At 40.2% G+C, this 26,032-nt stretch overlaps 1 protein-coding gene and 1 long non-coding RNA gene across 7 annotated transcripts in view; one reads left to right on the top strand and one right to left on the bottom strand.

Annotated features, from left to right (window-relative positions):
• Positions 1-11,034, bottom strand: part of LANCL1 (LanC like 1) — a 38,118-nt gene extending 27,084 nt beyond the window's left edge. The window contains exons 1-3 of one of the 6 annotated variants that reach the window (XM_032354675.1): positions 10,911-11,034; positions 10,580-10,676; positions 6,996-7,113 (exon numbers count right to left, since the gene is read on the bottom strand). In XM_032354675.1, the coding sequence (XP_032210566.1) occupies positions 6,996-7,113; positions 10,580-10,660 (199 nt within the window). In that variant the 5' untranslated portion in view covers positions 10,661-10,676; positions 10,911-11,034. Of the gene's footprint in view, positions 1-6,995; positions 7,114-10,579 lie in introns of all 6 variants that reach the window. The other 5 variants (XM_032354676.1, XM_032354674.1, XM_032354673.1 and 2 more) reach the window with 5 other exon arrangements.
• A 3,819-nt stretch (positions 11,035-14,853) lies between these two features.
• LOC116597233 lies at positions 14,854-23,512 on the top strand. Its single transcript, XR_004288506.1, has 3 exons — positions 14,854-15,000; positions 20,678-20,682; positions 23,502-23,512. It is a non-coding gene; the product is annotated as an uncharacterized LOC116597233 (long non-coding RNA).
• Positions 23,513-26,032: the final 2,520 nt, after the last annotated feature.

The raw sequence follows: 26,032 nt of genomic DNA on the forward strand, positions 1-26,032 counted from the left end.
CATCCATCCATTAGGTAAATATGTATTAAGCACCAACTATGGGTCTGGCACTGTGTTAAGTGCTCAAGTTACTGGAATAAAAAAATGACAAAGCCCCTGCCTCCTTGTTGTTGTCTGTAAAAGGCAAATTGCTTAGATATCATTTCTTCTGATCCATCAACATTTTCTTCCTGCTCTCAGTGTTTCACCCAAGCACACTGCTAGCATTTAAACCCTAAGCTGTTTCAAGCCTGTATCTAAGTCACTTAAGATAACCTACAATACAATGACATCAACCCCAGAGAAAGCGCAGTCTGCAAGAAAGTGCTCTGGCTGGTCTCTATCTAGTGGTCACTCTGAAGGGCTCTAATGAACCCAGTGGAGATCCACACCCTTTATTCCTTCCGCTTGCCCTGACAGCTCTGGCTGGAATGCGTATGTGCTTCTTATGAAGGTGAAGGACACAGGACTAGGGCTTAAATTAAACATTGAAATGCTGGCTCAGACTGAAGAGCTATGTAATAAAAAGATCAAATTGCAAAGAAAAGATACCTGGCCAGAGTGATTCCTTTCAAATAAGTCTGGTATCAGCAGAAACTAAGTCCCACATGCTAAAGCTGTAGCTCAAAGGCTATACATTTGGCAGATCAGAGGAAGAGCATCTTGAAACACTTTAATGACTTGCATTTAGAGCGCAAGTTAATATTACCCCAGGGATTATGCTGCATATCCTCTTATTTAAAATGTTATCTAATACTTGAAAAGAGGAAATATATGCTGATCTTAGCCTCATTAACTTTGTGAGTTGGTTATAGAAGATTGGGTTACGTCTTTTAGAACTAAAGCCCCTAGAGTCCTGTGTGTATTTTTTTTTTTTTTTTTTTTTTTGAGTGTGAGCTGATCATTTCCCTTAGGAATCATCACAGTTAAGAGTGGGGAAAAAATGAAATTAAATGAGGGCCAGCACTTTCTCTCATTCTGTCTTAAAGACACTAGTGAGATCAGTTATCCCTTGGGTTTACTTACCTTTTCTCCTATGTTATCTGCAAGGGCAGCAATCTTTCCTCTCAAACGCTTATTTCTAACACGAGAATACTTCATCTAGTCTTTTAATTCTTTATAATAACAATTTCTCACCAGTGTTTTGTAATTTCTATTTTACAAGCCATTTTAGAATTTTTTTCTTCCTGGAACCTAGAGCTACCTGGAACAAAACCCAGAGCAGCCCAAAGGCAGGGGCTGTGAGGCTCTCTGGTGAGTCCCAACAGATTCCCAAACACCAATTAGGACTACTCGGTAGCTGGCCATTGGGTTTGATCTTAAGAGACCTCCACTCTGGTTCTTTTTTTTGCACTGTCTGCTGCTATGTGCATGACATAAAGAACACTTCTTGATGGAGCATCTGAAGAACCAGAATGTTTGCCCTGCTTCCCAAGCTGGGAGTGCATCCTATAAAGAACTGGTAAATCTACCAGGAAAGGATTATGGCTGAGAATGAATAATTCAGTACTTATTGTTGTCATATGTTATACATCAGTATCATGATGCATTACACTTCAATGTACTAAATTTTATAAAAGAGGATTTCAGTGAAAAGAACTGGGCCTGTTCATTTCCAATATCACTTATTAACAGCTGTAAGAGCTACTGATTGTTTTCAGTCTATGGGTAATACTTCATACGCAAAGATCCTCAACAAGCCTTTTCAAATACAAGCAATTATGAGGACAAGCTTCTGTTTTGGCCCAGTTAATTTTCTATCTTGAAACCACGCTGAATATATTAATTCAGGATTAGGAAGCAGGAAGCAACTTCTGTAGCAGAATGCTAGAGATTTCATTCTTCTGGCTGCAAATGCCCATAAATCTTTCCAGGGTTTACTTTACATCCAATCCCAAATAACTTCTTCCTATAGACTTTTAAATAGTAATTACTCTTACCGAACTCATGCTTCCCACTTTCTTTCCAAATTCCTTTCATAATTCATCTAATTTTTTTCTAAAACACTTAAAACTGACTAGTCATTAGCCACTTCTAAAATGTATGTACAGCACGAGTATCATCACGGTATCACTGCTCAACTCACTCCGTCTTACGGTTATGTGTAGACCTTTTTCACTTATCAAATGTATGGAGTGAACCCAGATGTAGATGTGGAGAGTAGATATACACACGAGGGCACACATTCTCATGGGGGAAAGACCAGGCTTCTAAAGATAAGACTTGTAGCATTGATTACTAACTTTCTCACTTACTGGCTCTGTAACCTTCCATACATACTCAGCCTTGTTTTGCTTCAGTTTTCTCACCTCTGAAATGGGGATACAAATAGTATCCATGCCGTAGAGTGGTTCTGAGATTTAGGTTAGCTAATTAATGCAAAGCACTTAGAATGGTGTCTGGCATAGGACATTAGTTACTGAGGCACATGCACATACACTCTGGATCCTGTCATTCAAATGCTGATCCTACCAACATTTTATTAATAGCAATCACTTTTAATCTTTACACCTGTCCTTTACCAGTAAAATGATCAAGAACTGCATATTGATGATCCTCATTCCCTTGGGAACCAAAATTTACTCAATATATTTTACTATTAAATTATTGAATTCTTGTTTCTGAACGTCAGTAATAATTTGTTAATTCTCAATTACTGTCTGCAAAATTGATTATTCACAATACTTCATTCCTGGATAAGCATGAGACCCCAGAGTGATTTATCACTGTAACTGCCTCCCTGGCCAATACGAGACGGCTGCGAGGTTTGAAAAATTCTCCCCTCCTCCCTTTCCTAGGGTCAAGGCATTTTATCCCTCTGTTGTGAATAAAAAAAGGTAGAAGCTGTAAAACTGCACTGACAACCCACAGGAGTGAATACGTAGGCTTTAGTGAAAATGACATTTGAACCCTATTACAAGCCTGTGTTAACTGTTCTCATCACCGTTATATCCTGTCAATAAAAACCAAGATAATTTCAGCTGTAAAATAGTTCGTAAAGTGAAATACTTTCTAAAGCAGTGATTTGCTTCTTCTAAATTTTTATTTAAACCTATATACATTCCCCTTACCAATAAAAATCACATACACAGTACTTTCTATGGTATATAAAACATAGGTATATGGTATTATGGTATACATAACATAGGCACAGAAATTCTAGTAAATCTCGTCACTATTAGTTTCAATTTTTCCTGAAAAGACAGAAAATGGGAAAAATGATGGGAGTCCAATATTTCAATTTTAAGTAACATGAGTCTCCCTAGAAACACAGAACAGGCAAAATATTGCTTAGGAAATTTCAAAATATTGTATAGGCAAAACTTCTCCCAGATGGACAGACATTTAGATGGAAAAAATTAAGGATTGAAAGAATTAAGGCTCATTGTCCAAATGTCTTGTGCAAACACAGGAATAAAAAAAAAAGTATCACTTCTCCTGTTATACAGGACTTACAGCAGAGGTTGCTAGGTCTTATCCCCAAATCCACTTAACCCCAGGGAACAGACTACATTTACTATCCTTCCTTGCTAACAGGTGTGACCATGTGACTATGTTCTAGCCAATGAGACGTAAGTAGAATTGAAATGTTGAGTGGGCCTTCCAGAAGTCTTTTTTAAAAGGGGAGGAATGCGTTCTTTCTGCCTCTTTTTCCTTTCTGCAGCCTGAAAAGCTGATGTAATGTATGACTCTTCAGCAGCTATTTGGCCAGGAGGTAGAAGTCAGTGGCTGAGGGATAATGGAGCAGAAAGACAGGAACCTGGGTTCCTACTGACATCCTGAGGGCACTGTATCATCCCTGAACTACACTGGCCTTCTTCTACATAAAAGAAAAATAAACTTCTATCTTATTTAAATGTCACTGTAATTTTGATTTTTTGGCATATATGCGGCAGAACCTAACCCTATCCTAAATTCTAATTCTACCTGAATGAGCATTTACTATCAGATCATACTTCAATTGGGGAATGAAGCTTAACAAAAGAGGATGGTATTTAAAGTTCTAATTAATAATAATCATGAAGTTTTCTTATACAAACTACATAGTGATAACTTGCAAAAGCTTCCATTGTATACTGACAACAAATGCTCAAGAACTACCAATTTTTGTTGTTGTTTTTTTAAAGATTTTACTTATTCATGTGACAGAGAGAGATCACAAGTAGGCAGAGAGGCAGGCAGAGAGAGAGAAGAGGAAGCAGGCTCCCTGCTGAGCAGAGAGCTGGATGTGGGACTCAATCTCAGGATCCTGAGCCAAAGGCAGAGGCTTAACCCACTGAGCCACCCAGGTGCCCCAAGAACTACCCATGTTGAAGAAGGTGATCAAGTTCTAAAGGTTTTCTACAATAAATGTTTCCCAAAATAATATAACTTTGGACAAACTAGCAACAAGAGCAAACAAATTAATATTTATAAAAAAACGATGTTAACTTTGGTGAACAAAGTTAAAGAAATGGAATCCTTCTTTTCTAAAAGGTATCACTCTTTGAAGATAATACGGGGAACGCACGCACAGCAGGATACAAATCTGCACATAATTATGTAAACACTGCCTTGACACACAGCAGCAAGTATTTCTACTGTGTTAAAATGTTTATGAATGTATTTTCTGGCAATAAAATTGCAATAATAAAGACACCATACTTGGTAAGATATAATAAAGGGAGGAGAAGGTATTGACATGATTTTATGTGTCAAATTAGCTTTAGTTTCTTATGCAACTCAGAGTTTCATGCTATTTAGACTGTCTAAACACTGGCAGGGGAAGAAAAGCATTTTGCTTGTGAAAACACTGGAGGAGACAGTCCATTTTATATGGGAATAATGGCTTTTTAACAGTGCTCAATTAAGAGGCATCAGGACCCCTGCCTCAAAAGCCATTAGCAAATTTATCTGGCAGATTTTATGCTACATCATAAAACAATCTAAACTGCTTAGTATGGCAATTGGCCTAAGATGCCTGACATATAAGCTGCTGTTGGGAGCCAGCAATAAGTATCATAAATACTTAAAGATAAAAAGTTGAAGGATACCGGCATTCAAAGGAGATGACACTGTTAACTCACACTGCCAAAAAATTTAAACACTCTTGCATTTTGTTTTGGAGTCAAATTTCTTTTCTATTTCCATTTCTATTTAACCTTAAGTTTCTCAAATAGTCCTGGCAGTAGAGGCCTGATGGATGGTTTTTCCGAACACTGTCAAACTATTAATTTAAAACTGAAGTCAATCCCCATTTCTTTCCCCCTAAAGCAAGGTACCTTATAATCTTATAATATGTAATAATATAAACTCATCTGAATGAGTAAATAGGATAGAGGTTTAATTCACTCTTTTTATAGACAGGAAATTGAATCTAGCCATCTGTTTCAGTATCCTTATTTATTTATTTATTTATTTTTGGCCAGGAACAACAAAATAATAGAAACTCCAATTGTATTAGGAAAAGATCTGTAAGTCTGGTCTTCAAACAATGTGGAAATCAAGAGGGAAGCTAAATAACTGTGGATTGTACTTGTGCTATTTTGTTCAAATTCTCATGATTTTAAGTAGAGAATAGCAATGTTCATTTAAATGACAACTGTTGTTATAACTTTCTTCTTGAAGCAAAATACTTTCACATTTATTCTCAGCTTTAACATATCTTTTTTTTTTTTTTTTTTAAGATTTTATTTATTTATTTGACAGAGAGATCACAAGAAGGCAGAAAGGCAGGTAGAGAAAGAGAGGGGGAAGCAGGCTCCCTGCCAAGCAGAGAACCCAATGTGGGGCTCAATCCCAGAACCCTGAGATCACGACTGGAGCCGAAGGCAGAGGCTTAACCACTGAGCCACCCAAACGCCCCATAATCTTTAACACATCTTATGTTGAGCTTCTAAAATCACCCCAAATCATAAAACTAAGAGGGAGGGCCTTTAACTAAGGGCCATAAAACTAAGAGGGAGAGCCTTTAACTAGTCCATTCCTCTTATTTTATAAAACACTGACCTTAAACATCCTTGAGAGTATAGTTTTATTCTGATTTTATCTGCTTTCCTTACTTCGTAAGGACAGAGAGAATCACTTGCCATTACCAAAAGGTTTGCTTTTAGTAAATTCCTGCCAGAGAAACCTCTCAAAGTGCAGTCCATAGAGGACGAACTACATCAGGCCCACTGAGGCTTGCAAAATGCATATTCCTGGGCCCCGCTCAAGACCTATTACACTGATTATCTTCACTGTGAGGCCCAGGAAACAGCACACTCATAACAAGCTCCACTGCCTTAAAATCAAATTTCAATTTCTCAAGCTGAAAATCTGTTCCTCCTGATCTCTTTTTCAGAGTAACTGGAAAATACTGAGTCTCTAAACTGTGCTTCTTTAAGATTATAAAGCTATCTTTCTGTCTCTCTACATTAGTAAACTAACTAAAGTTCTCCAACGTTCCTTCTTTCATTTGTCTCTCACTTCTTGGACATCTATGTCCTAGTTCTCCCCAAACTTTCTCCAACCTCTCAGTGACCGGCAAAACACTGAACGCAAACCAACAGCAGTGACTGTTCAGGAAGATTAGTTCATGGAATTTCTGATTTACTCTGTGTTCACATTTGGATCCCCGTTATGTGGTAACTTAAAAAAATGACACATCTGGGCATGTTTTGTTTTCTGTGGATTAATTCTCTTTACTTCTGTTTCATACACTGTATTCTGGGACTCTTCCCAACTCTTCCCACTGAGATTCCATCTCCAATTAACTATGTAATGCTAAACATCAATTTTTCTTTCCATAAGAAGTCATCCAAATTTGTGGCAGGTATGCATTCCATGAATATGCTTCCCTTGCCCTAAATTCAGAGCGCCGTTTGAGATCCAAATCCCAAGGCTAGGCTGAGAGCACCGCATTCTCCCGGAAGCAATTACTCAACCACAGACACGGGCAGCAAGTGAGGGCGTCCGGTCAGTCAGACACACTCACGAGGTGATGCTTTGGCTCCCCTCTCCGATGCCTACGCCAGCTCACCGGCAGCACTTCTTACCTGCCCAGCCAGTGTAAGCAGTGCTATCCCGAGGGTCTGCCGACTTTAGGCCCCGCTCCATTTGCTGAAGCAGCTCTCGAATCTTATTGTTTAAGCGTTGTGAGAACTCAGGAGTCAGCTGTAGATATTAAAGGGAAAACAAGTATCAAAAAATATGGACCGTTCAATTTCCTGGACTAGAGACTATCAAAAATAGGAGGGTATTTCGTTTCCACTTGGGCCACTTCTTCCGCCTGGGAGAACTGGACAATTATTTTATCCTTAATAGCCCCAATTAATAAAACTTAAAAGAGTTATGACATTTTCCTACTCAAGGCAGCAACTACTTTGTAACTTAAATGTCTTACATCAAATTTATAATAAAATACTAAAGTAGACTGCTGATGAAAAACTGCCACGCAGGAATTTCCACCTAATAGGGAATGTTATTTAAGCTAATATTTTTTATTATCATAAAAGCCATTTTACTAAATTAAGCACACATCAGAAGATGTTTGCTGTTTTCCAGCTATTTAAGCAGCAACAATGTTAATTCCCTAAGGAAACACTCTCGTTGCTTTTGTTATTAAAAGATGAGGATAAACATTTATAAAATCCACTTGTAAAAAATGGATAAACAATTTTTAAAAACTGTAGAAGTAGTGCAAGAAAGTCAAAATAAATTCAGAGAAATCAGGAGCCTCACGCAGAGTGGAGAGAACATCAGACCTAGCATCAAAAGATGGCCGGCACAGTGCCTAGCAGAGGAGGGGCTTCATAAATACTGCCCAGTGAGTGAGGCTGGCTACATCTTTATCCACTATTAATTGAGTAATTGTGCTCTACTCATAACTTCTTCATGCTTCAATTACCTGTATAAAGTCAGGATAATAATACCTGCCCCACAATTTCAAAATTCTCGCATTCAGGGATGGAACTGTTGATACTTTGACAATTTTAAGCAGTCCAAGGGTCTATAACAAGTAGTAATTTGGGTATGGATTAAAGAGCACATGAAAGCTGTGGCGGTGGGGTAGTGATAGCCATACAAAGCCCCACAGATGCTGGGTAAGTTGTGAGGTCCACAAAAACACTGTTATTTATCCTAAAGGCAACTGAAAAATATTTCGCAAGTTCTGTATACACTGAATCATGAAGAGTCTTAAAAGGTCACTTTAATGTATCCCTCCAGAATTTTAGAAAACTGCTGATTCCCAGACTTGGATTTTTCAGAGCAGTAAAATTTTAAAACAATGTTGGGGAATATTACATGGGCACAAACATTTCATTTCACCATGTAAGGATTATAAAAACAAACCTACTACCTGCTAACATCATCATCTCATTTTTAAAAATGAGATTTAACACTGAAACAAGAAAGAAGGCAGTATCGGAATTATTATAAAAGATACTAAGTTTTACTTCTGATAAGGCAAATCGAACTATCAACCATATCTGAATCATTTTTCTGAAGCACCACGGTCCTTTATTTCACACTCTGAAGAAGAAACCACACGGTCTGACGGACACACTCCCATTATTTAACAATTTTTGCCAAGAGGTTAAGATTTCAACAGGTCTTGAAAATACATTTAGTAAGATAAAATATACTTCAATATTAATATGAAAGGTCTATAAATCTCAACTAGACAGAAGAGTGATCTATATGAGAACATGTCGTCCTCTGTTCATAGATCATGGCTAATTCATCATTTGCTGGACCTTACTTTGAGACCAAGAATAAGAACACCTCAGTCTCAGGAAGGGAAGTTACTTTCTATTTGTCACATAACTGCATTTAATAAAGGTCACCTGCCAGAGAATATTGATTGCTTGTGGCAGACCACAAAATTATTCAAACTCCAGCAACAATCTGCAGAGTCTCCAAAAGCCCTCTTTTTTCTGATAGATGCCAGAAAACAGACCAATTCCTTATTGAAATGTCTGTGTTAACAATTAAGGAGGACAGATCTCGAGGGTCTGAATCATCATGCCCAACATTAAACAATTTTAGAACTGGTATGCTAGCTAGCTTCTGGAATCTGTTCAAAACCATGTGTTAGGTGATAAATTACTTTCTTATTTTGGGACCAGAGTTTAAATTTATGAGTATCTTTTTGTCACTCTTAAAATGGTTAAATTTGTAAAAGCATTTAATTTATAAACAGCCTGAACAGTGAGCTGTATTTTATTGAAGGCTTCTGTTCTTAAATCCTTAAGTGTTCTCTTTGCCAAATCTGCATGAAACAGCAGGTCTTCCTCCAACAAGATGGAACAAAATACTTCAACTTCAGGATCTGCAGAGGTAGACAGAATACAGGTCCAAATGGCCAAAGGGAAGCCATATGATGTCATGATCATTATAAGAAGCTTTGCTTGGGTGGTTCAATTGTGTTCTTTTAAAAAAAAAAAAAAATCAGGGGTGCCCGGGTGGCTCAGTCAGTAAAGCATCTGACTCTTGGTTTCAGCTCAGGTCATACTCTCCTGGTTGTGGGATTGAGCCCTGAGTTGGGCTCTGTGCTCCGTGCAGAGTCTGCTTCAGATTCTCTCTCCTTCTCGCCACCCCCCCCACCCCCGCTCTCAAATAATAAATAAATAAAATCTTTAAACAAAATCAGACTGACTCTAGATTCCTATATATTTTGGTACCCTTCTATCCTACAACTCTTCTCCAGTTCTTTAATTCCTCCTACTTGCATTAATGATGCTGAAGTAATCCACTGCGACAAATGTTTCCAAGGAAGAACCAAAAGAGCCACATAAAGTTCACTTGGCAGATACGAAATCTCTAAGGCCATTATATCTCATGGAAAGTGCTTTTCCTATGGCGAGTTTAGAAGAAATAAACTAGAAGAATTTAAAAAAAAAAAAATGTTCCCACTTTAAAGAAATCATTCTCCCAACCTAACAAGCTCTTAGAATTTCTCAGTGAGACACTCTGAAGAACTGTATCCCTCTTTTTTATTATGTGCATTCAAAAAGACATGAGAAAACACAGCCCTATAGTATCCTCTATCAAACAGATCTTTCGTTCTGTGGTTTGTAAGTAACATTAAGTTACTGTTTTATTTCCTCCAGCTATAGGGATGTCCTGCAAAAAAGAGGCAATAGTAGGAAGAAAGAATTTCAGGCCTATGTCCTTAATTTTTCTCAGCACTTTCAGTGTAAAGATGTCTTTACCACACATTCCCATTTAGGCTCATCATTTACCCTGCCCTGCCGGTATTTGCTTACAAATATAAAGCAGTAACATGGAACATGTGACATACCCCCAGGACTCCTCCCCTCTCTTTAAAAAGCAAACCAAAATTGATCAAAAATGCAAAATTACATAGGAAAACGACATATTCGCCAATTTTTATAATTTAAACTATCAGTGATTGAGGCTATTTCAATTATGAATATTAACAACAGTGACTTCTTCATAGAAATGTCAGAACTCAAATAGTATATTTTGACATGTATTTTACATATTTATCCTGAAATGACGTATATTTTAAAAAAGGGGGATGCTCGTCCCTTTCTTTCAGGCGAAACTGAGCTAGCTCCCTTCTCCACACTAGGGGCTGAAGGTAGGGATGCAGGCAGATGTATCCCAAACTCACCCTCCCGGCAGAATCAAAGTAGCCTTCGGCCAGGGATTTGTTAAAATCGGCATAAGGATTCGGGAAGGCCCTTTGAGCCATGACGCCGGAAGCGAGCCTGCAGAAGAGGGGAAAAGACGAAACTGGGCTGAGACAGGGGCCTCGGCCGAGCTGCGAGGTCGGCGGCCAGAGCCCGCGCCACACCTTCCCTCCAGCTCCTGGGCCACGGCGCAGTCCCGGTGGTCTGAGTGGACCCAAGGCCCCCCGCGGCACAGCTACTAGGGCGCTGCACCTCCGCGAAAAGGCTGTCAGGGCCCCGTGCCCACCGCCAGTAAGTGACCCCGTTTTGCACCCTTCGTTCCCACTCCCAGGATTTGTAGCTGCGGCAGGTTCACCGTCCAGAAGCCCGGCCAGGCCCCGGCCTCTCGCCCCGCAGCCTCGGACACCAAGAGATGCGACGCTTTCACCGCCCACTTCCTGCCAGCCGGACCAATCAGAACCGTCGACACTGCGGAGGTCCGCCCTCTTCTCATTTACAGTTTGTTAAAGAGACAGGAGTGTGATTTCTGAAGGCCGGTGCCGGGTGCTTTAATTCCTGGGTAGCTGGAGGAGGGACAGAGCTTAGAGTAACGTGCAAATGTGCCCTGTATGTCCTGCCTTTCTTCTCTTTTAATATTAAAAAAAAATTAATTCAAGTCCAGATGAGTCATAAGAATTAGGAATTTATCTAAAGAAGAAAAAAGACTGCTTTGAGAAATATTCATATTTCTACTGCTCAGACTGAATGAAATGGGGTAAGATAATGTCTCTACAGAGACCTTCCAGACTTTTTCTTTTGTTTCTTAAAAAACAAAAAGAAAGAAAATAAAACACCGCAGCTACCACTAGCAGCATCAAGGAAAAACAAAACAAAACAAAACAAAACAACAGGGTATATTAAAGAAATGGATAATGTGTCCTTTGGCGATAATTTAGGATAATTTAATCTCCAAGGCACTAAAGAAAAGATATGAATGCCCAAGGGACAGACTGTCAAATGGCAACTGAAACTTCAGAGAAAATGCATGAAAACACAAATCACAGCTCTTAAGAATTTTGATCTGCTCATTAGTCTAAATTGGACTGTAATACTGTATACTTCAGTCCTTTAAAAAAAATAGCTAATATCCAACGGAGTAGGATATTCACAGCACTGAAATTCCATGTTTAACAGTCTCCATTATCTGAAAATCAGTCCTTTCATTTACGCTTAAAGCCCACCTGGTACACATTCTGTTGCTCAGAGGATTCTGGAATTCAGTTAAAAGTCAGAGTCACTCTCTCTGCTCTTTCCTCTTGTTTCAGTGAAACCTTTGAGCGTAAAACATCCAGTTGGTGAAGCTCAATTCTTACTTCACCCCCACCTTGGCCCCAAATTGTTGCTTTGTGGCTGCCATCTCCAAGTCTCCTTCTGACCTGCTCCTGCCCAGTTTTTTTTTTTTTCAACTGTTGCCTTCTAAGGCATTCATTAGTTCCTTTGCCCAATTCATGAAGATTTAGTAGAGGCTCTCAGTAAATCTCAAATTTGAACCGTTCCTATTTTAATAGATGGGTGTGTGGTAGTGCACCTCATAAGAAAGAAGAGAAAAAGGAACGAGGGGCTATTTTATCAATTAACTTTCTTAAATGATTAATGGCTTACCATCAGTTTATCTCATTCACAATCTTTATGAGCAATTACTATCAGGGCGGTATTTAAGTAGATTAATGACTACTAGAGGGAGAGAGGCAACCTAGACAGTAGACTGTACTCGAGCAGAAATCAGAGTGGAGAGGGGAAGTTGGAAGGAGAGTAATGGAAGAGTAAGAAGGGAAGGAGGAAAGGAGCATCTTTGTCAGCTTGAAGGACAGCCTCCCGGAAACCAAAGAAGTAAATGGAAAATGTAGTGAGACAGTGTAGGGGTTCTCAATCTCAGCACTGTTGATACTTGGAAAGGGATGCCTCTTTGTTGCAGGACCCTGTCCCATTCATTGCTGCATGTTTAGCACCAACCTTGGCCCCCGTTCATCCAGGAGCCAGTAGCACGCACTCCCCAAGTGCTGACAACCAGACATGTTGGCAGACATTGCCAAATACCAGATATCCCTGGAAGAGGTAGGACAAGGAATTGCCGGTGGTGTGTGAACGCTGAGATAGTGTAACCAAAAATCCTTAATAAGATTAGGCAACTGTTAATTCCAGTGTCCTCATGGAAGATTTGCTTTGCGAGGATAATGCGCTGAAAAGCAATTCAGGAGGAACTTGGGGTGGGAGGTTTTGTTGTATGTGTTCTTGTGTTTACATCTCAGGTGCAGAAATGAGCTAATCACACTCCGTGATTTTTAGTATAACATTATCAATGCATGTAAGACCGTATTCTATTTTAATTTTTCTCTTAGTTCCCGGTTCTTATCCATTCTTCTCCCCCCAGAAGGCAATCACCACAATATGTTTAATTTATATATCTTTTGGAAAATATATCATGGGTTTTGCAAGCATGTACTTTCAATAAGTAAAATAGTGCTGCAAATACTCAACAACTTGCGATTTGGATGCTCTGTGTCGCTCCACATATAACTCGTCATTTCAGACAATGTGAACTATTTTCACAGTATGTATCCACCTATCCTGTCCCCCAGGGATGGGCACTATTTCTACCTTCCACGTCACCAATAGTACAGCCAGGTGTATCCAGGCACCTGTTCTCAGAAGGATCTGGAGGTGAGTATTCCTGAGTTCCAAACTGCATCTACCCTCATCCACGGTTTCGCTTTCCGCACTTTCCGTTCCCCTGGTCAGCCTTGCTCTGGAAACAGGTGATCCTTCTTGTGGCGAATCATCAGAAGGTCAACAGGAGCCTAACGCTACCTCACGATGCCTACGTCACACTCCTCACCTCTCATCTCAGCACGTTGGCTTTTTGTCATCTGAAAGCATCACAAGAAGAAGAAGAAGAGGAGGGGTGAGTACAGTAAAGCACAGTACAGTACCATATGCTATTTTGACAGCGAAACCACATTCACATAACTTTTATTGTATTTTTGTAATTTTTCTATTATTAGTTATTGTTGTTAATCTCTTACCGTGCTTAAGTTATAAATGAAATTTTATCCTAGGCATGTGTGCTAAGGGGGAAGAAAACATTGTATATGTAGGATTCGGTGCTCTCTGTGGTTTCAGGCATCCACCAGAGATCTTCGAACATATCTTCCACAGATAACGGGGGACTACTCTTCCCAGAAGCAGATTGCTAGATCAAAGGACATCTTGTACTTGGTTTCTCTAGTCCCTTTAGAATGCTTTGCAGAACTACTGGACTAGTTTATATTCCCTCCAATAGTATCTACTAGTTTCTGTCATTTCCATGTCCTTTCCAACACTAGTTATTATCAAGAGTTGTAGTTTTTGCAATTCTAATGGACAGTGTGGAAAGATCATTGATGGTTAAGCTTTCAGTATTTTTCTTGCTAAGGATGTTGAGCTTTGTTTCATACTAATTAGATGTCCGGCCTTTCTCTGAGATTTATTTGTTCATATCATTTGCTCGTTTTTCTATTGAGTATTGCATTATTTTCTTGTTGGTTGGCAGGAGTTGTTTTTGTTTTATTTTTGTTTTTTGTGGGAGTGGGTAGGTTATTGTAGATATTAGTCTTCTTTGGCTCTAGATGTTGCAGAATCTCTGTTGGTCTGTTAGCTTTTTCGAGGGCATCTTTCATTGTACTGGAATTCCTCATTTTAATGAAGTTAAACCCATCCAACTTGTGGTTTGAGGATTTATCTTCATGTCCAAGAAGTCTTGTGGACTCCTAAGACTCCTAAGTGGCACTCCTAAGTGGCAAATATGACTTTCTGCATTTTATTTTATTATCTTTTTACTTTTTAAAAAGATTTTATTTATTTATTTGACACAGAGAGAGACAGAGCGAGAGAGGGAGCACAAGCAGGGGGAGAGAGAGAGGGAGAAGCAGGCTTCGTGCTGAGCAGGGAGCCCATTGTGGGACTAGGATCATGACCTGATCACGACTGAGCACCCCTATCTTTTTACACCTTACATTTATGTCTTTAGTCTATCTGGAGTTCACGTTTGAACGTAGCATGAGGCATGGATCCAGACTTATTTTGGAGAGGGTATAGAAGTCTTCTGAAAGTTCAGATATAGTCAAAGTATGAACAAGTTCTCTCTTTGTTAGCCAGAAGAACCCATCAATCTGAATTAGGAGAAATCATGCAGAACTCATTTCTTTTGTTTGTTTTGTTTCATTTTGTTAGAGAAGCAACCCAAAGAAATTCTCCTTAGCCCCGGCTCAAAAGAAAAATGCCTGACCTTGACATATGTGTGGTAGTTTTCTAGGGCTGTCATAAGAAAGGACCACAAGATTGTGTGGCTTAAATGACAGAAGTTTATTGTTTCACAGTTCTGGAGGTTGGATAGCCAAGATAAAGGTGCTTGTGGGGTGGATTTCTTCTGAAGCCTCTCTCTTTAGTTTGCACATGGCTGTCTTCCCCCTGTGTCTTCATGTGTTTCTGTTTCCTAATCAATTCTTAGAAGGACACTAGTCATAGTAGATAAGTACTCACTCTAATGACCTCATATCACCTTAATTACATCCTTAAAGAAGCTATTATCTCAAAAAAAAAAAAAATAGAACCTATTATCTCCAAGTATGTCCACATGCTGAGGTACTGGCAGTTAGGACTCCAACATATCAAATTTGGGGTGGGGGGAGGGGGCACAATTCAACCCCTAAGAGTACTATGTTCATCTGTGGCTATGGTGGCTGAATACATTTGTGGTCAATATACTTTTGATTGTTGATTTTTCAAGGCTCATTCCATTTCTTATAAATTTAGAGTAATTTTTTTAGAGAAAATATTATGGTGTTCCTTTTCTTAAGTGCCTTGTGTAAACTCTCAGGAAATAATCACTGTATTAGTGCCTTTGAAACAGACTACTTCTAGAACTCTGGTAAGCTCTATGTTAAACTGAGAAAATGGGTATGGTCTGAGAGCTCTTTAGTTCTATTCTAAGACCTTAGTTTCAGAATATTATAATGTGTACTAGTTAGGATGAAAGCTAACTTACAAAGAAGTTCAAAAACATAATCAGTGAAATAAATACATTTATTTTTCTCTTCATTTCATCCTATTGTTTGTTCTTCCCTCAGCATATTATCTTTGCCTGTAAGATAACCAGTAAGAACTGGTCATGGCATAGCTGTATTCCAGCTTGGGGGAAGGTCAGGAAAACACAGAGGGGCACATGCCTTTGTCCCCAGACCAGGGAGTGGAAACCATCACTTCCACATTATGCCACTGGTGAGGATTCGGTCACATTGCCACCTCTATCTGTCCAGAAGCCTGCGAGAAAGTCTTCTGCTGAGTTACTGAGTGTCTGGCCACAATGAAAGAGTGAGGACTAATTTTGGTGGCCAGTGAATGACTCCAATTCATAATGGCAGCTCTAGTAACTGTTACTAGTGTCTGCTGTTAATGGAGCAACATACTTTTGGTTCTTGGTGTTCCCTTTGCCTCTGCCCTTCTAACAACCAAGCCTTCTCGCTTTCTTCCCACAAATTCCATAGAGCTTTCTTGGCAGCTAGGTCATTGACCTTTGGTAGAAGGTAGATCAGAAGACTCCATCGTCTCTCTCTCTCACTCTTTTTTTTTTTCCCCCCTAGAAAATTGTCCCCCATAACAAAGCAAAACACACACGTGAACTTAAGCAAACTACGGTTACTTTTTTCAGTTTTCTCCTAAGTATTACATCTGTTGCAGAGAGTGCCCCATTTCCTTTCCAACAAAGAAGCATAAAGCAAGAGTTATCTAAGCCTGAGTTTAAAATCCCCATGTTGTTGGTTTAACATCCAGCTGGGACATTTTAATACTGAAGCAATTTTCTATTTCATTCATAGTGGAGAATTCATGGATTGACAGGAGAAATGCCAGTGAAGGAAACGAAAACATCAACACACGTACACCCTCACTCACTACAGTACACTTTTTAATTTCCCAGAGATAGTATTTCCTATGGTGCTGGCAGCATTTCCTCCCTCCCTTGTCAGGACTGTTATTAGTGTGCTGACAGATTCTTTTCTGTAAGTGTACCTGCTGGGGGAGTGCTGCTATCATGTGAAACACAGGTGTGCTGGGGTTTTCTTTGGAGATTGAAGATGGTGAGTATAGAAAGTTGGTAAAAAATGTACAAACATTGAAACTGTCTTTTCCTCTCAGCACTTAATATTTGAGAGGGGATCTTGGTCAGTCATGTTAGCCTATGTCTTTCCAAGGAAAATGAAAAAGAGGCTCTCCCCTTTATTGTCGAAAATATGTACCTACACTGCATTGTTAAAATTATGCAGATCCCCATTTCTCTATATTCTTAAAATGCATAATGAAGGTAGAAATGGAAAGTGTCCCTTACAAGAACAGACTTCTTGCAGCAGGGATTCATTAATCAGGAGGACTCCATTTTCTTCTATCCCCAGTCAACCATATAAAACTCACCTATGGAAGGGAGATGATGTGTTGCCAAAGCCCCATAAAATCTCGTCCCATTTTGAGTTTTTTTTTTTTTTTTCTTTTTTTTCTTTTTTTTCTTTTGGCATATCTGGCAGTCCTGCTTCCTGGCAGGGGAAAGTCACCAACAGAGAGACACTGTGGCCCATATAGTCTCTCTTTTAAGCTTCAGAATTGCCTCACAGCAGGTACTTTTCAATTATTTAAAAGAAAAACTTCAAAATTTTCTAACTTGCCTGGTAGCCACGTTTTTCGTACTTCTTTTTTCCTTTCTATTTGCCACGAGAGGAAAGAATTTAAATGCACAGGTGAGTAACTGTGTGAGAAGTTTAGTTTATAATAAGAAGGGGGAGAAGCTGTTCCTATAGAGCAGTGTGAATTTAGCAGTATAACTTCAGGAATTCAGTCACGGCCGCATAGAATCATCTAGAACCCATCACACTGCAGGTCAGCTGGTCGCTCGGGTGCTGACAGAAGGGCCCACATGATCAAGGGCTCTAGCTGCAGGGAGGAGTTGGCTCCTTTGTCATGGTCCCAACCGTGGGTTGAGCCTCAGAGCTGGGGGCCAGAGCAGCTCTCAGGGTAGGCTGAGAAAGCAGAGCTCAAATTCTCAGGCTGAATTTTCTGTCCCCCGAGGGACAGGACTTGGAGTCCAAGGAGCTATATAAAACCTTTTCCCCGAGTGACTTCAAATTCTAGAACAGTCATTCTGATATATTATATGCCATCTTGGGAACTTATTAAAAATACGGAGTTTCAGACTTTACTGCTAGAGATTTTGAGTCAGGGGGTTTAGGTTGAATCTGCATTAAAAAAAAAAAAAAAGAAAGAAAACAGGGGTGCCTGGGTGGCTCAGTGTGTTAAAGCGTCTGTCTTCGGCTTAGGTCATGATCCCAGGATCCTGGGATCAAGCCCTGCATCAGGCTCTCTGCTTGGCAGGGACCCTGGCTCACCCCCGTGTCTCTGCCTGCCTCTCTGCCTACTTGTGATCTTTGTCTGCTGTGTCTGTCAAATGAATAAATAAAATCTTAAAAAAAAAAAAACGAAAGAAAGAAAGAAGGAAAGAAAACAACTTCTCCAATATGACTGTCTTTCTGACTGAAGTTTGAAAAGTACGTGGTGAGACCAGGACAGCAGGGGCGGGGGGGGGGGGGGTGGAGGGGGAGGGAATCTTGAATATAAACAACTATGGTGCTAAATGATAACAAGTAAATTCTGTGAATTATCCTAGCCTCCAGTTTATATTTGACACATCACAGCCCGTAATGTATTTCCTGAGCTACAAAAAAAAAAAAAAAAAAAAAAAAAAAAAAAAAGGAAACAACAAAAAGGAAGGAAAGAGAAATGTCTGTTTGCTCTGACCTATCACAATCTCTACTCATGGGCAGCTGTTTCGCCTGAGATCCCTCCAGGAAAGGAGCATTCCTACGTCTTTTGGCAGTCAGTTAGGGTTTTTTGTTTTTGTTTTTGTTTTTTTTTTAAATATCCTCCTACTTCTAGGAGTTCTTTCTTAGATTGAACCTAAATATCTCTCGACCAGAAGTTTAAACATGTTTTGAGCAAGGCGGAGAACAACTAGTCACGACAGGTCTTTTTATGTTTTAAAACTTTAGTTTGATTTTCTTCAGGCAGAATAATTCCACTTTACACCTTCTCATCAAGGGGCCTAACTCCGAGCTCTTTCATAAAGCCTTGACCGTCACGCCAGGGGCCAGGCAGGGTAGTGCTGAGGGTGGCCTTTTCATTTTCTTAACAGTGTCTTGGAAGAGCATCCAGTGACTGGTCATTTTGAGGAGTACATGTGCCCTGACCCTTTGCTTCCATCATGGAGCGCTTTGAAGGGGACCCTTAGATGCAGAGCAGCGAGAGGTGGGGAGTTGGGGGGATAGGGGTGTGGGGGAGGGGGGAGGCGGGGTCCTCTGTTGCAACTGCATTGTGATCAGCAGCCCCAAGGGCTTTGTCTTCCCCTTCTCCTCCACCGGCCTTATTCCAGAGGGTGGCCCTGTAACCACCTCCTACCCACAGCCTCTCTCAGGGTCCGTTTCAAGGAACCAAACTTAAAGCAGGATCTATGGCTGTCTTTGCAGGCTTTTCATCCTTACTTGGCAAAGGAACCCTACGTTATACAAGCACACACATGGAGAGCACCTTGAAGCACCTCTTGTGTAGCTGTAAGTAGTTACTTACCATTTCTGGAACAGAAGTCTATTTCGAGTATATTCTTCACCTTCTACCCTCTCGTTTCCTTAAAGTATGGATACAGAGCTTTCTCAGAAGCATCTGTTAAGTAATTTGCCACCCTCCTTGCCTTTCATGTGGCTCGAGCTGTAGTGGCCCCCCCATCCCCCGCCCCTTCCCAGCTAGCTCATGGTCACCTCTTTCTCGCCTTCTGCCCTTAGCCATTTAGATATTCAGCAGGAGGATTTGCACTCTGGGGTCTTCCAAGCAGCTGGCACAAAGGATAGGTGGATCCTGTTATATAACAGATTCAAGCTGAGTCATCTGAATTTTGTGGTAGCGCCATGATTTGTACTTGGGAGTGGCTCAGGCAGCTGTCTGATGTGGTGGAACACAAAATGGCATTGTCTCAACCTGCGTTTGCAAAACACTTCACATAAGACAAAAGGCAATTGTGCATGTTAAGTTATGTGATCTGAAGAAGCTGGTGGAAATTACACTCTGTTCCTCTAAGCCACCTCTTGGTACTGGCATTCTTTGAATGACTTGCTGTCTTTGTGTTTAAGATAGTCTTAGCTGTTGTTTAGTACATTGTGATGCCCCCCTGCCCCCTTTAAAGCGAAGTCTGATTTCTCTTTTCCAGTTTTCCTTCCTCCACAGTTTGTCTTTCTTCATTCAAGAGTTTGGGTAGTAAATTTACTTTTACACGTGTTTGTGCTTGCAGCTATATGTATCAATTTGTAAAAAGCCAAATGGAGAACAGTTTAGCATCAGTGAAATGTCAGGAAAATGCCCAGAAGGCACCAATGCAATACTGGAGTTTCAAATTTTGAGAATGGAATTAGGCCACTAAATCAGTTTTCCTGCCTATGTCAGGGACCATAGGGATATGTCCTAGTTCTCTTTAAAAAAAAAAGGGCATCTGAACCTCACTCTGTATAACTCACAGGTCTTTGCTGGGGACCTGTGGGAAACCTTTGGACTTGAAACTAATTGAATCTGCATTGAAATGGCCTTTTCCTTCCTTTATTAAATATCTGATTTGCTCTACAACCTTTTTCTTCGGCTTGCTTGCATTATTCGTTTTTAGTTGCACAAATTGGCTATTCTCCAAGGTTGAAAGAGAAGAAAGAAAAAGAAAAGAAGAGATCAGGACTGAATTATACTGTTTGTTAGATCATGAGTATAACTTTCCCCTTTGTGCTAGAGGAAAGGACACACCTCCTCTGATTTAGTGGGGGAGACGGGCCAGTTGTCAGTGTAAAGTATTATTATAATGTTTCAAGTGCCATAGTTAGAGCAAAAACATCCTTTCTATTTGAAAAGTGAGGCAGGATGGCAATATATGTCTGGGCTCGTCGTTATCATTCAGACCCATACCATGTAAACTCGGTCTCTGATTGCAGGCTGAGTTTCCTCATGACCACATTTCTTTTCCAAGGCCCGACAGATTGTGGTTTTCTAACCATCTCCTGATTAACATGCTGCCTGTTCTCCCCATCTACTCCTGCAACACCTGCTGTGGTCACGGTGGTTTTGTGTGTACGGGTACCATTGCCTTGAGAGATTAAGGGTGCCTGGTGAGCAGAACTAAACCAATGGATGTATCCGTGTACAAATTCCACCCAGTTTTTAAACAATAACTGACGCATTCTCTCTTGGGAAAGTGATGTTTCTCTTTGGGAACTCTGGGTTAAAAACTTGGGTTCACCACTGCACCTGTATCACCTTTCCCACTCCCCTATCCCTTTTACCTTTTTAATTTATGGTTGCATCTCACAGCCAGAAAAAAAATGGTAGAAAGGTTTATTTTTATATCTGTAGAAAAAAAGTAAAATTCTTTCCTTTCCAAGTAAGGTTACTGAGATTTTTCTAGGATATCTAAGAGATTAGTGGACTGAAGATTCATACTTTTCATGTATACTTTTGTACACATTTGGGAAATTAAAGTTGCAATAGATTATTAAGGATTATTGCAGTTTGTTCACTGGAGAGCTTAGTAAGAAAATCACTATTTTAACATTTGAAAAATTATTTGGTCCACACAGCAAATTTATAGATGATGGGAAAGCTTATCTCTAAGGCCTGGATCAAGGCAAACAGCCTCAAAGAGGGAAAACCTTTAGTTTGATTACCTTTTAGGACGGAAGAATATATATCCCAGGATTAAAAAGGAAAGGGGTTTCCCCTTTTCCCTCCCAGCACCTAGGGTCAGTTTGATTTGAGGAATGAGGTGCTTAACTGCTGCTGAGTTTCCTTTGCACTTCTGGCTAGTAAACTTTGTAGAGCACAGATTGAATCTCTTGGGGACCGTCTAGGTGGCGGTGTGTTGGCACTGGTTTGCTCCCTGATGCATCTCAGGAATGAATGCTTTCCTCCCTGTGTGTTGGCTTCACATCAGTGGAGAGACCCAGAAACAGGGCTGCTCCATTTTCATGTGTCCATGAGAGGAAAACAGCCTCCCCTGATATATTATCTGCTAGCCCGTTGACATTTCCATTTGAGAGGTCATAGGGGCAAGTAAATAAATATTAGGTAGGGAGCAATCAAAAGTAGGGAAATCTAGGTTTAGCCAAAAATCATAAAATAGGAAGACAGAGGCATAAACCAGTCACAGGACCATGTTGGTTGTACTTGCCTTTCCCCATGCTGTCAGAAGAATGAAAAGAAGGAAGGAATAAGGAAGGAAGGAAAGTAGGAAGGAAAGAAAGGGTATAGGGAGGAGGAAATGAAAGAAGGAAGGAGGGGGAAAGAGAAAAAAAAAAAATATATATATATGTAAAATAGTGCATCAGCAGCAAGTTCCGGGATGCTTACAGGAGGGAGGGGGAACATGGGGAAGGGCATTTATTGGCCTCATTAATGGTTACAGGGTATATCAAATGTTAGAATAAGAGCCTCTCTTCTTTCAATGGTGAGCCACGACCATAATTACCCAAAGTTGGATTCCTGGGAAGATTGAAAGCAGGGTTGCTGGATTTTTGTACCATCAAAACATCATCTACAATTTGAGCTACCCGGTACACATGTACACAATGAATTTGTTGGCCTGTTAATGTAATTCCTAAAAAGCTTAGTTTATACTTTTCCTGTATGTGTGAAATAAGAATATTGTCTATACAGCCCTAGCTTGCGAGTCCGGTCCTATTTCCACCTCAGAAGTCCCTTAAAACTCCATGATCTCTGGATTCATCATCTATAAGATGCAGACTGTTGTGGGGACAAAGCTGAAAAATCCCCTTGAGGCCTGTGACGCTCTGGATTGGGACTTTATAATGTTTCCAGAGAGCTCAATTCTGGAAGCCATTAGTCAGTTTATAAACAAAATCTTTTGACATGAAGGTTTGAATTGTGGATTGGCAGGAATTGTTTGAATAATTGACTTGAATGAGTTTAATTGGTTCTAAGGGAGGGCTTTGTTTCTTTAGATGATGTAATTACTGCCTGCGTTTAGTTCCTGCAGGAAGGATTTAAATGTTGGATGATGTATCTGAATTGCATTGGTTGTCCTCGTGTGCAGTTGATGTCTGTGGACTTGTTCGGTTCTCCCTGGTGTTCTGAGTGTCCTGTGACAATGGGCAGTTAGCATCCTGCCATCACCATTAAAGAACCGAGTCTCCACCATTTCCCCCATAAAACAGATGGAAGATCACCTTCAGCACATCTGTCAGCACTGGGAATTGAGGATGCCTCTCCCTTTCTCTGGGGCCATGTTCCAGTTGGAGGACCAGAGCTTGCCCGCAGCCCATTAGCCAGAAGAAGAGTCCTACCATTCCACTCTCAGTTCTACCTCCTTAATCTGGCAGGGGCTCCAGCGGAGATTTAAGCTTGGTGGTGATCAAGCTGGGAAGAGTGAAGCTGAGCCCCTGGCAGCAGCCAACACTGTGGGTCAGGAGCGGCTGGTAATAAAAAACCGGGTGGCAGATCCGAAGCCAGCACACGGTTGACTGTTAGGAATTTGAGGTCAGCCCGATATACCAACTGATGGGAGTTAGGCTTCGCTTTTCTTCCAGAATTCTCCTTCTGTGCTCCACCATTTTATGATCATATAACATTCATCATTTGGAAGTCTCAAAATATATTCTAAGCAATAGCAGCGTTTGATCACTAGAGAACCCTTAGATGTGGTTGCACCGTTTAATGACCCATAGCTTTATGCTTTCTTACATATAGAGTAGAAGTTCCAAAAGGTTAAGTTAATTGTCATAATCCTCCAGCAAGTCACTATAGAAGTCCGAAATAGTAGAGCTATCATGAATGGGTGATGGGCAGTTTCTTTTCTAAGAAAGGCAAGTGAAAGTTTTTCTTAATTCTGAAGTTTGATCATCTGCAGAAAATAACTTTTAATGTGTTATTTGGATGACGCGTAGAGGATGTCGGCCGTCTTCCCCCCAAGGTGAAGCCCAGAGGGCCACTGATAGCAAAGAATCTAGTAGAGGATGTTTTGTTTCTTGCTTTCCTTGATACACTCTTTAGGATTGTATGCTCAGGATAAGTAGTAAGAGAATACGGAAACCTGATAACCAATATTTATTTATTTATTTATTTATTTTAAAATTATTTTTTCTTTATTTTCAGCATAACAGTATTCATTATTTTTTCACCACACCCAGTGCTCCATGCAATCTGTGCCCTCTACAATACCCACCACCTGGTACCCCAATCTCCCACCCCCCCCCCACCACCACTTCAAAACCCTCAGATTGTTTTTCAGAGTCCATAGTCTCTCATGGTCCACCCCCCCCCCCATTTTCCCCCAACTCCCTTCTCCTCTCCAATATTTATAATGAAAGGAGAAGTTTCTCTGTTTAGGGATTCCTGAGTTTTTTTGTGTTTTGACTGCTTTGGTTCCTTCTCAGAATAATATTTTTAAATAAAATACAAAGGATTCAAGGGAAACAAATCACATTGACATATAGTTATCAAAATAATTAAAAAATTGTGATGTAGTAATATGCATACTTCTTATTAACACATTAAATAACAGAATCTAGCATCTGGCTTAACAATCATCATAAATCAGGGGCACCTGGGTGGCTCAGTAGGTTAAGGCCTCTGCCTTCGGGTCAGGTCGTGATCCCAGGGTCCTGGGATCAAGCCCCTCATTGGGCTCTCTGCTCAGCGGGGAGCCTGCTTCCTCCTCTCTCTCTGCCTGCCTCTCTGCCTACTTGTGATCTCTGTCTGTCAAATAAATAAATAAATAAAATCTTTAAAAAAGATCATCATAAATCAAAGGTAATGATATATACACTATTTCACTATATCTGTAAAAACTTCAATAAGAAATTAAAAATATCAGTAAATTCCTTTGAATTCTATTCACAGGCCCGCGTCTGTGGGTTCAAGATGAAGAACTTCTCTGATGGGTTTCCAAGTCATCTTCCATCACTTGCTTCTCTGGATTGGTGTTCAAATAGGTTTTCAAATAGTGGACAAACTGGTGGCTTCATTGGAGGAGTCCAGAAGATTGTAGTAAGAACACAGGCAGGGTGAATCCTACATCGAATTATAAAGTGAAGGTTTTGTTTGTTTTTTGTTCTTCTTTACCATTTTTTCTGTATAATCTTCCTCCAAGTTCGGGGCTCAGTGCTTTTGAGTGATATGAGCAGTTTAATTAAATTTAATTGTTAGTGACAATGCTTTGGACTTTACATGGATACTAAATGTGTATATTTACATAGAGTCTACAGGGAGATGGTGCTTTAAATCCAAAGGAATCCATTGCCAGTCGTGAATTTGAGGATTCTTTTTCGGCACTTGGATAGATGGCCAAAGGGATATTTTTGTTAGTTACCGATACCTTTCATTGACCTTATGGTTGCTTGTTTTCTCTCTCCTACTCATAAGCCAGTTGTAGGTTTTATTTGGAAAACAGGGGAAGTAGTTCTTTTTCAGTTTGCTTTTGGTTCTACTTATCCTGGCAGTAACATTTCCCTAGGGGCAGGCAAATACTCTTTCAAGTTGAACATCTCATTTGCAGTGCTGTCATTTGAAGTGATAGTCATTTGTAGTTTGTAGAGGAATGCTTTCATTCATATGAGTGAACAGATGGGTTAATAAAGCTGTCTGAAGTTGTAACCTGGTTCGCAAGCTATTTCAGGGATATCCGTCATGGTGTCACGATGTTGGATGCTGAACTACCAATAGTCCATTAGATTATAAGCCCCTTGAAAACCAGGGTTAAACCTCATCTGAACCAAGTTCGTATTAACACAAAGTAGAGAGATATCCTTTACCTTTAGGCTTTAAGAATTAAAGGTGGTGCAGTGTATATTGCTGGCATGGGGCATAGAGAAAATATTTAAGCTATGACAATAAATTGATTTCATAAGAAAGAACTAAAATCAGTGTTCTCCTATTTTGTTCTAAATGTGCTTTCTTTATTACCTAACTTCTCTAACTATAAAATGGCTTTGTCACCTTGAAATAAATGATCCTGTAAATTAAAACACACTTTTTAGGGGCACCTGGGTGGCTCAGTCGTTAAGCATCTGCCTTCAGCTCAGGGTCCTGGGATGGAGCCCCACATCTGGCTCCCCACTCAGCGGGAGTCCTGCTTCTCTCTCTCCTGGTATACCCTGCTTGTATTCCCTTCCTTTTTTTTTTTTTTAAAGATTTTATTTATTTATTTGACAGAGAGAGATCACAAGTAGGCAGAGAGGCAGTCAGAGAGAGAGAGAAGCAGGCTCCCCGCTGAGCAGAGAGCCTGATGCAGGACTCGATCCTAGGACCCTGAGATCATGACCCGAGCCGAAGGCAAT

Source organism: Mustela erminea, chromosome 8 (genome assembly GCF_009829155.1).
Source record: "Mustela erminea isolate mMusErm1 chromosome 8, mMusErm1.Pri, whole genome shotgun sequence".
Classification (NCBI taxonomy): Eukaryota; Metazoa; Chordata; class Mammalia; order Carnivora; family Mustelidae; genus Mustela; species Mustela erminea.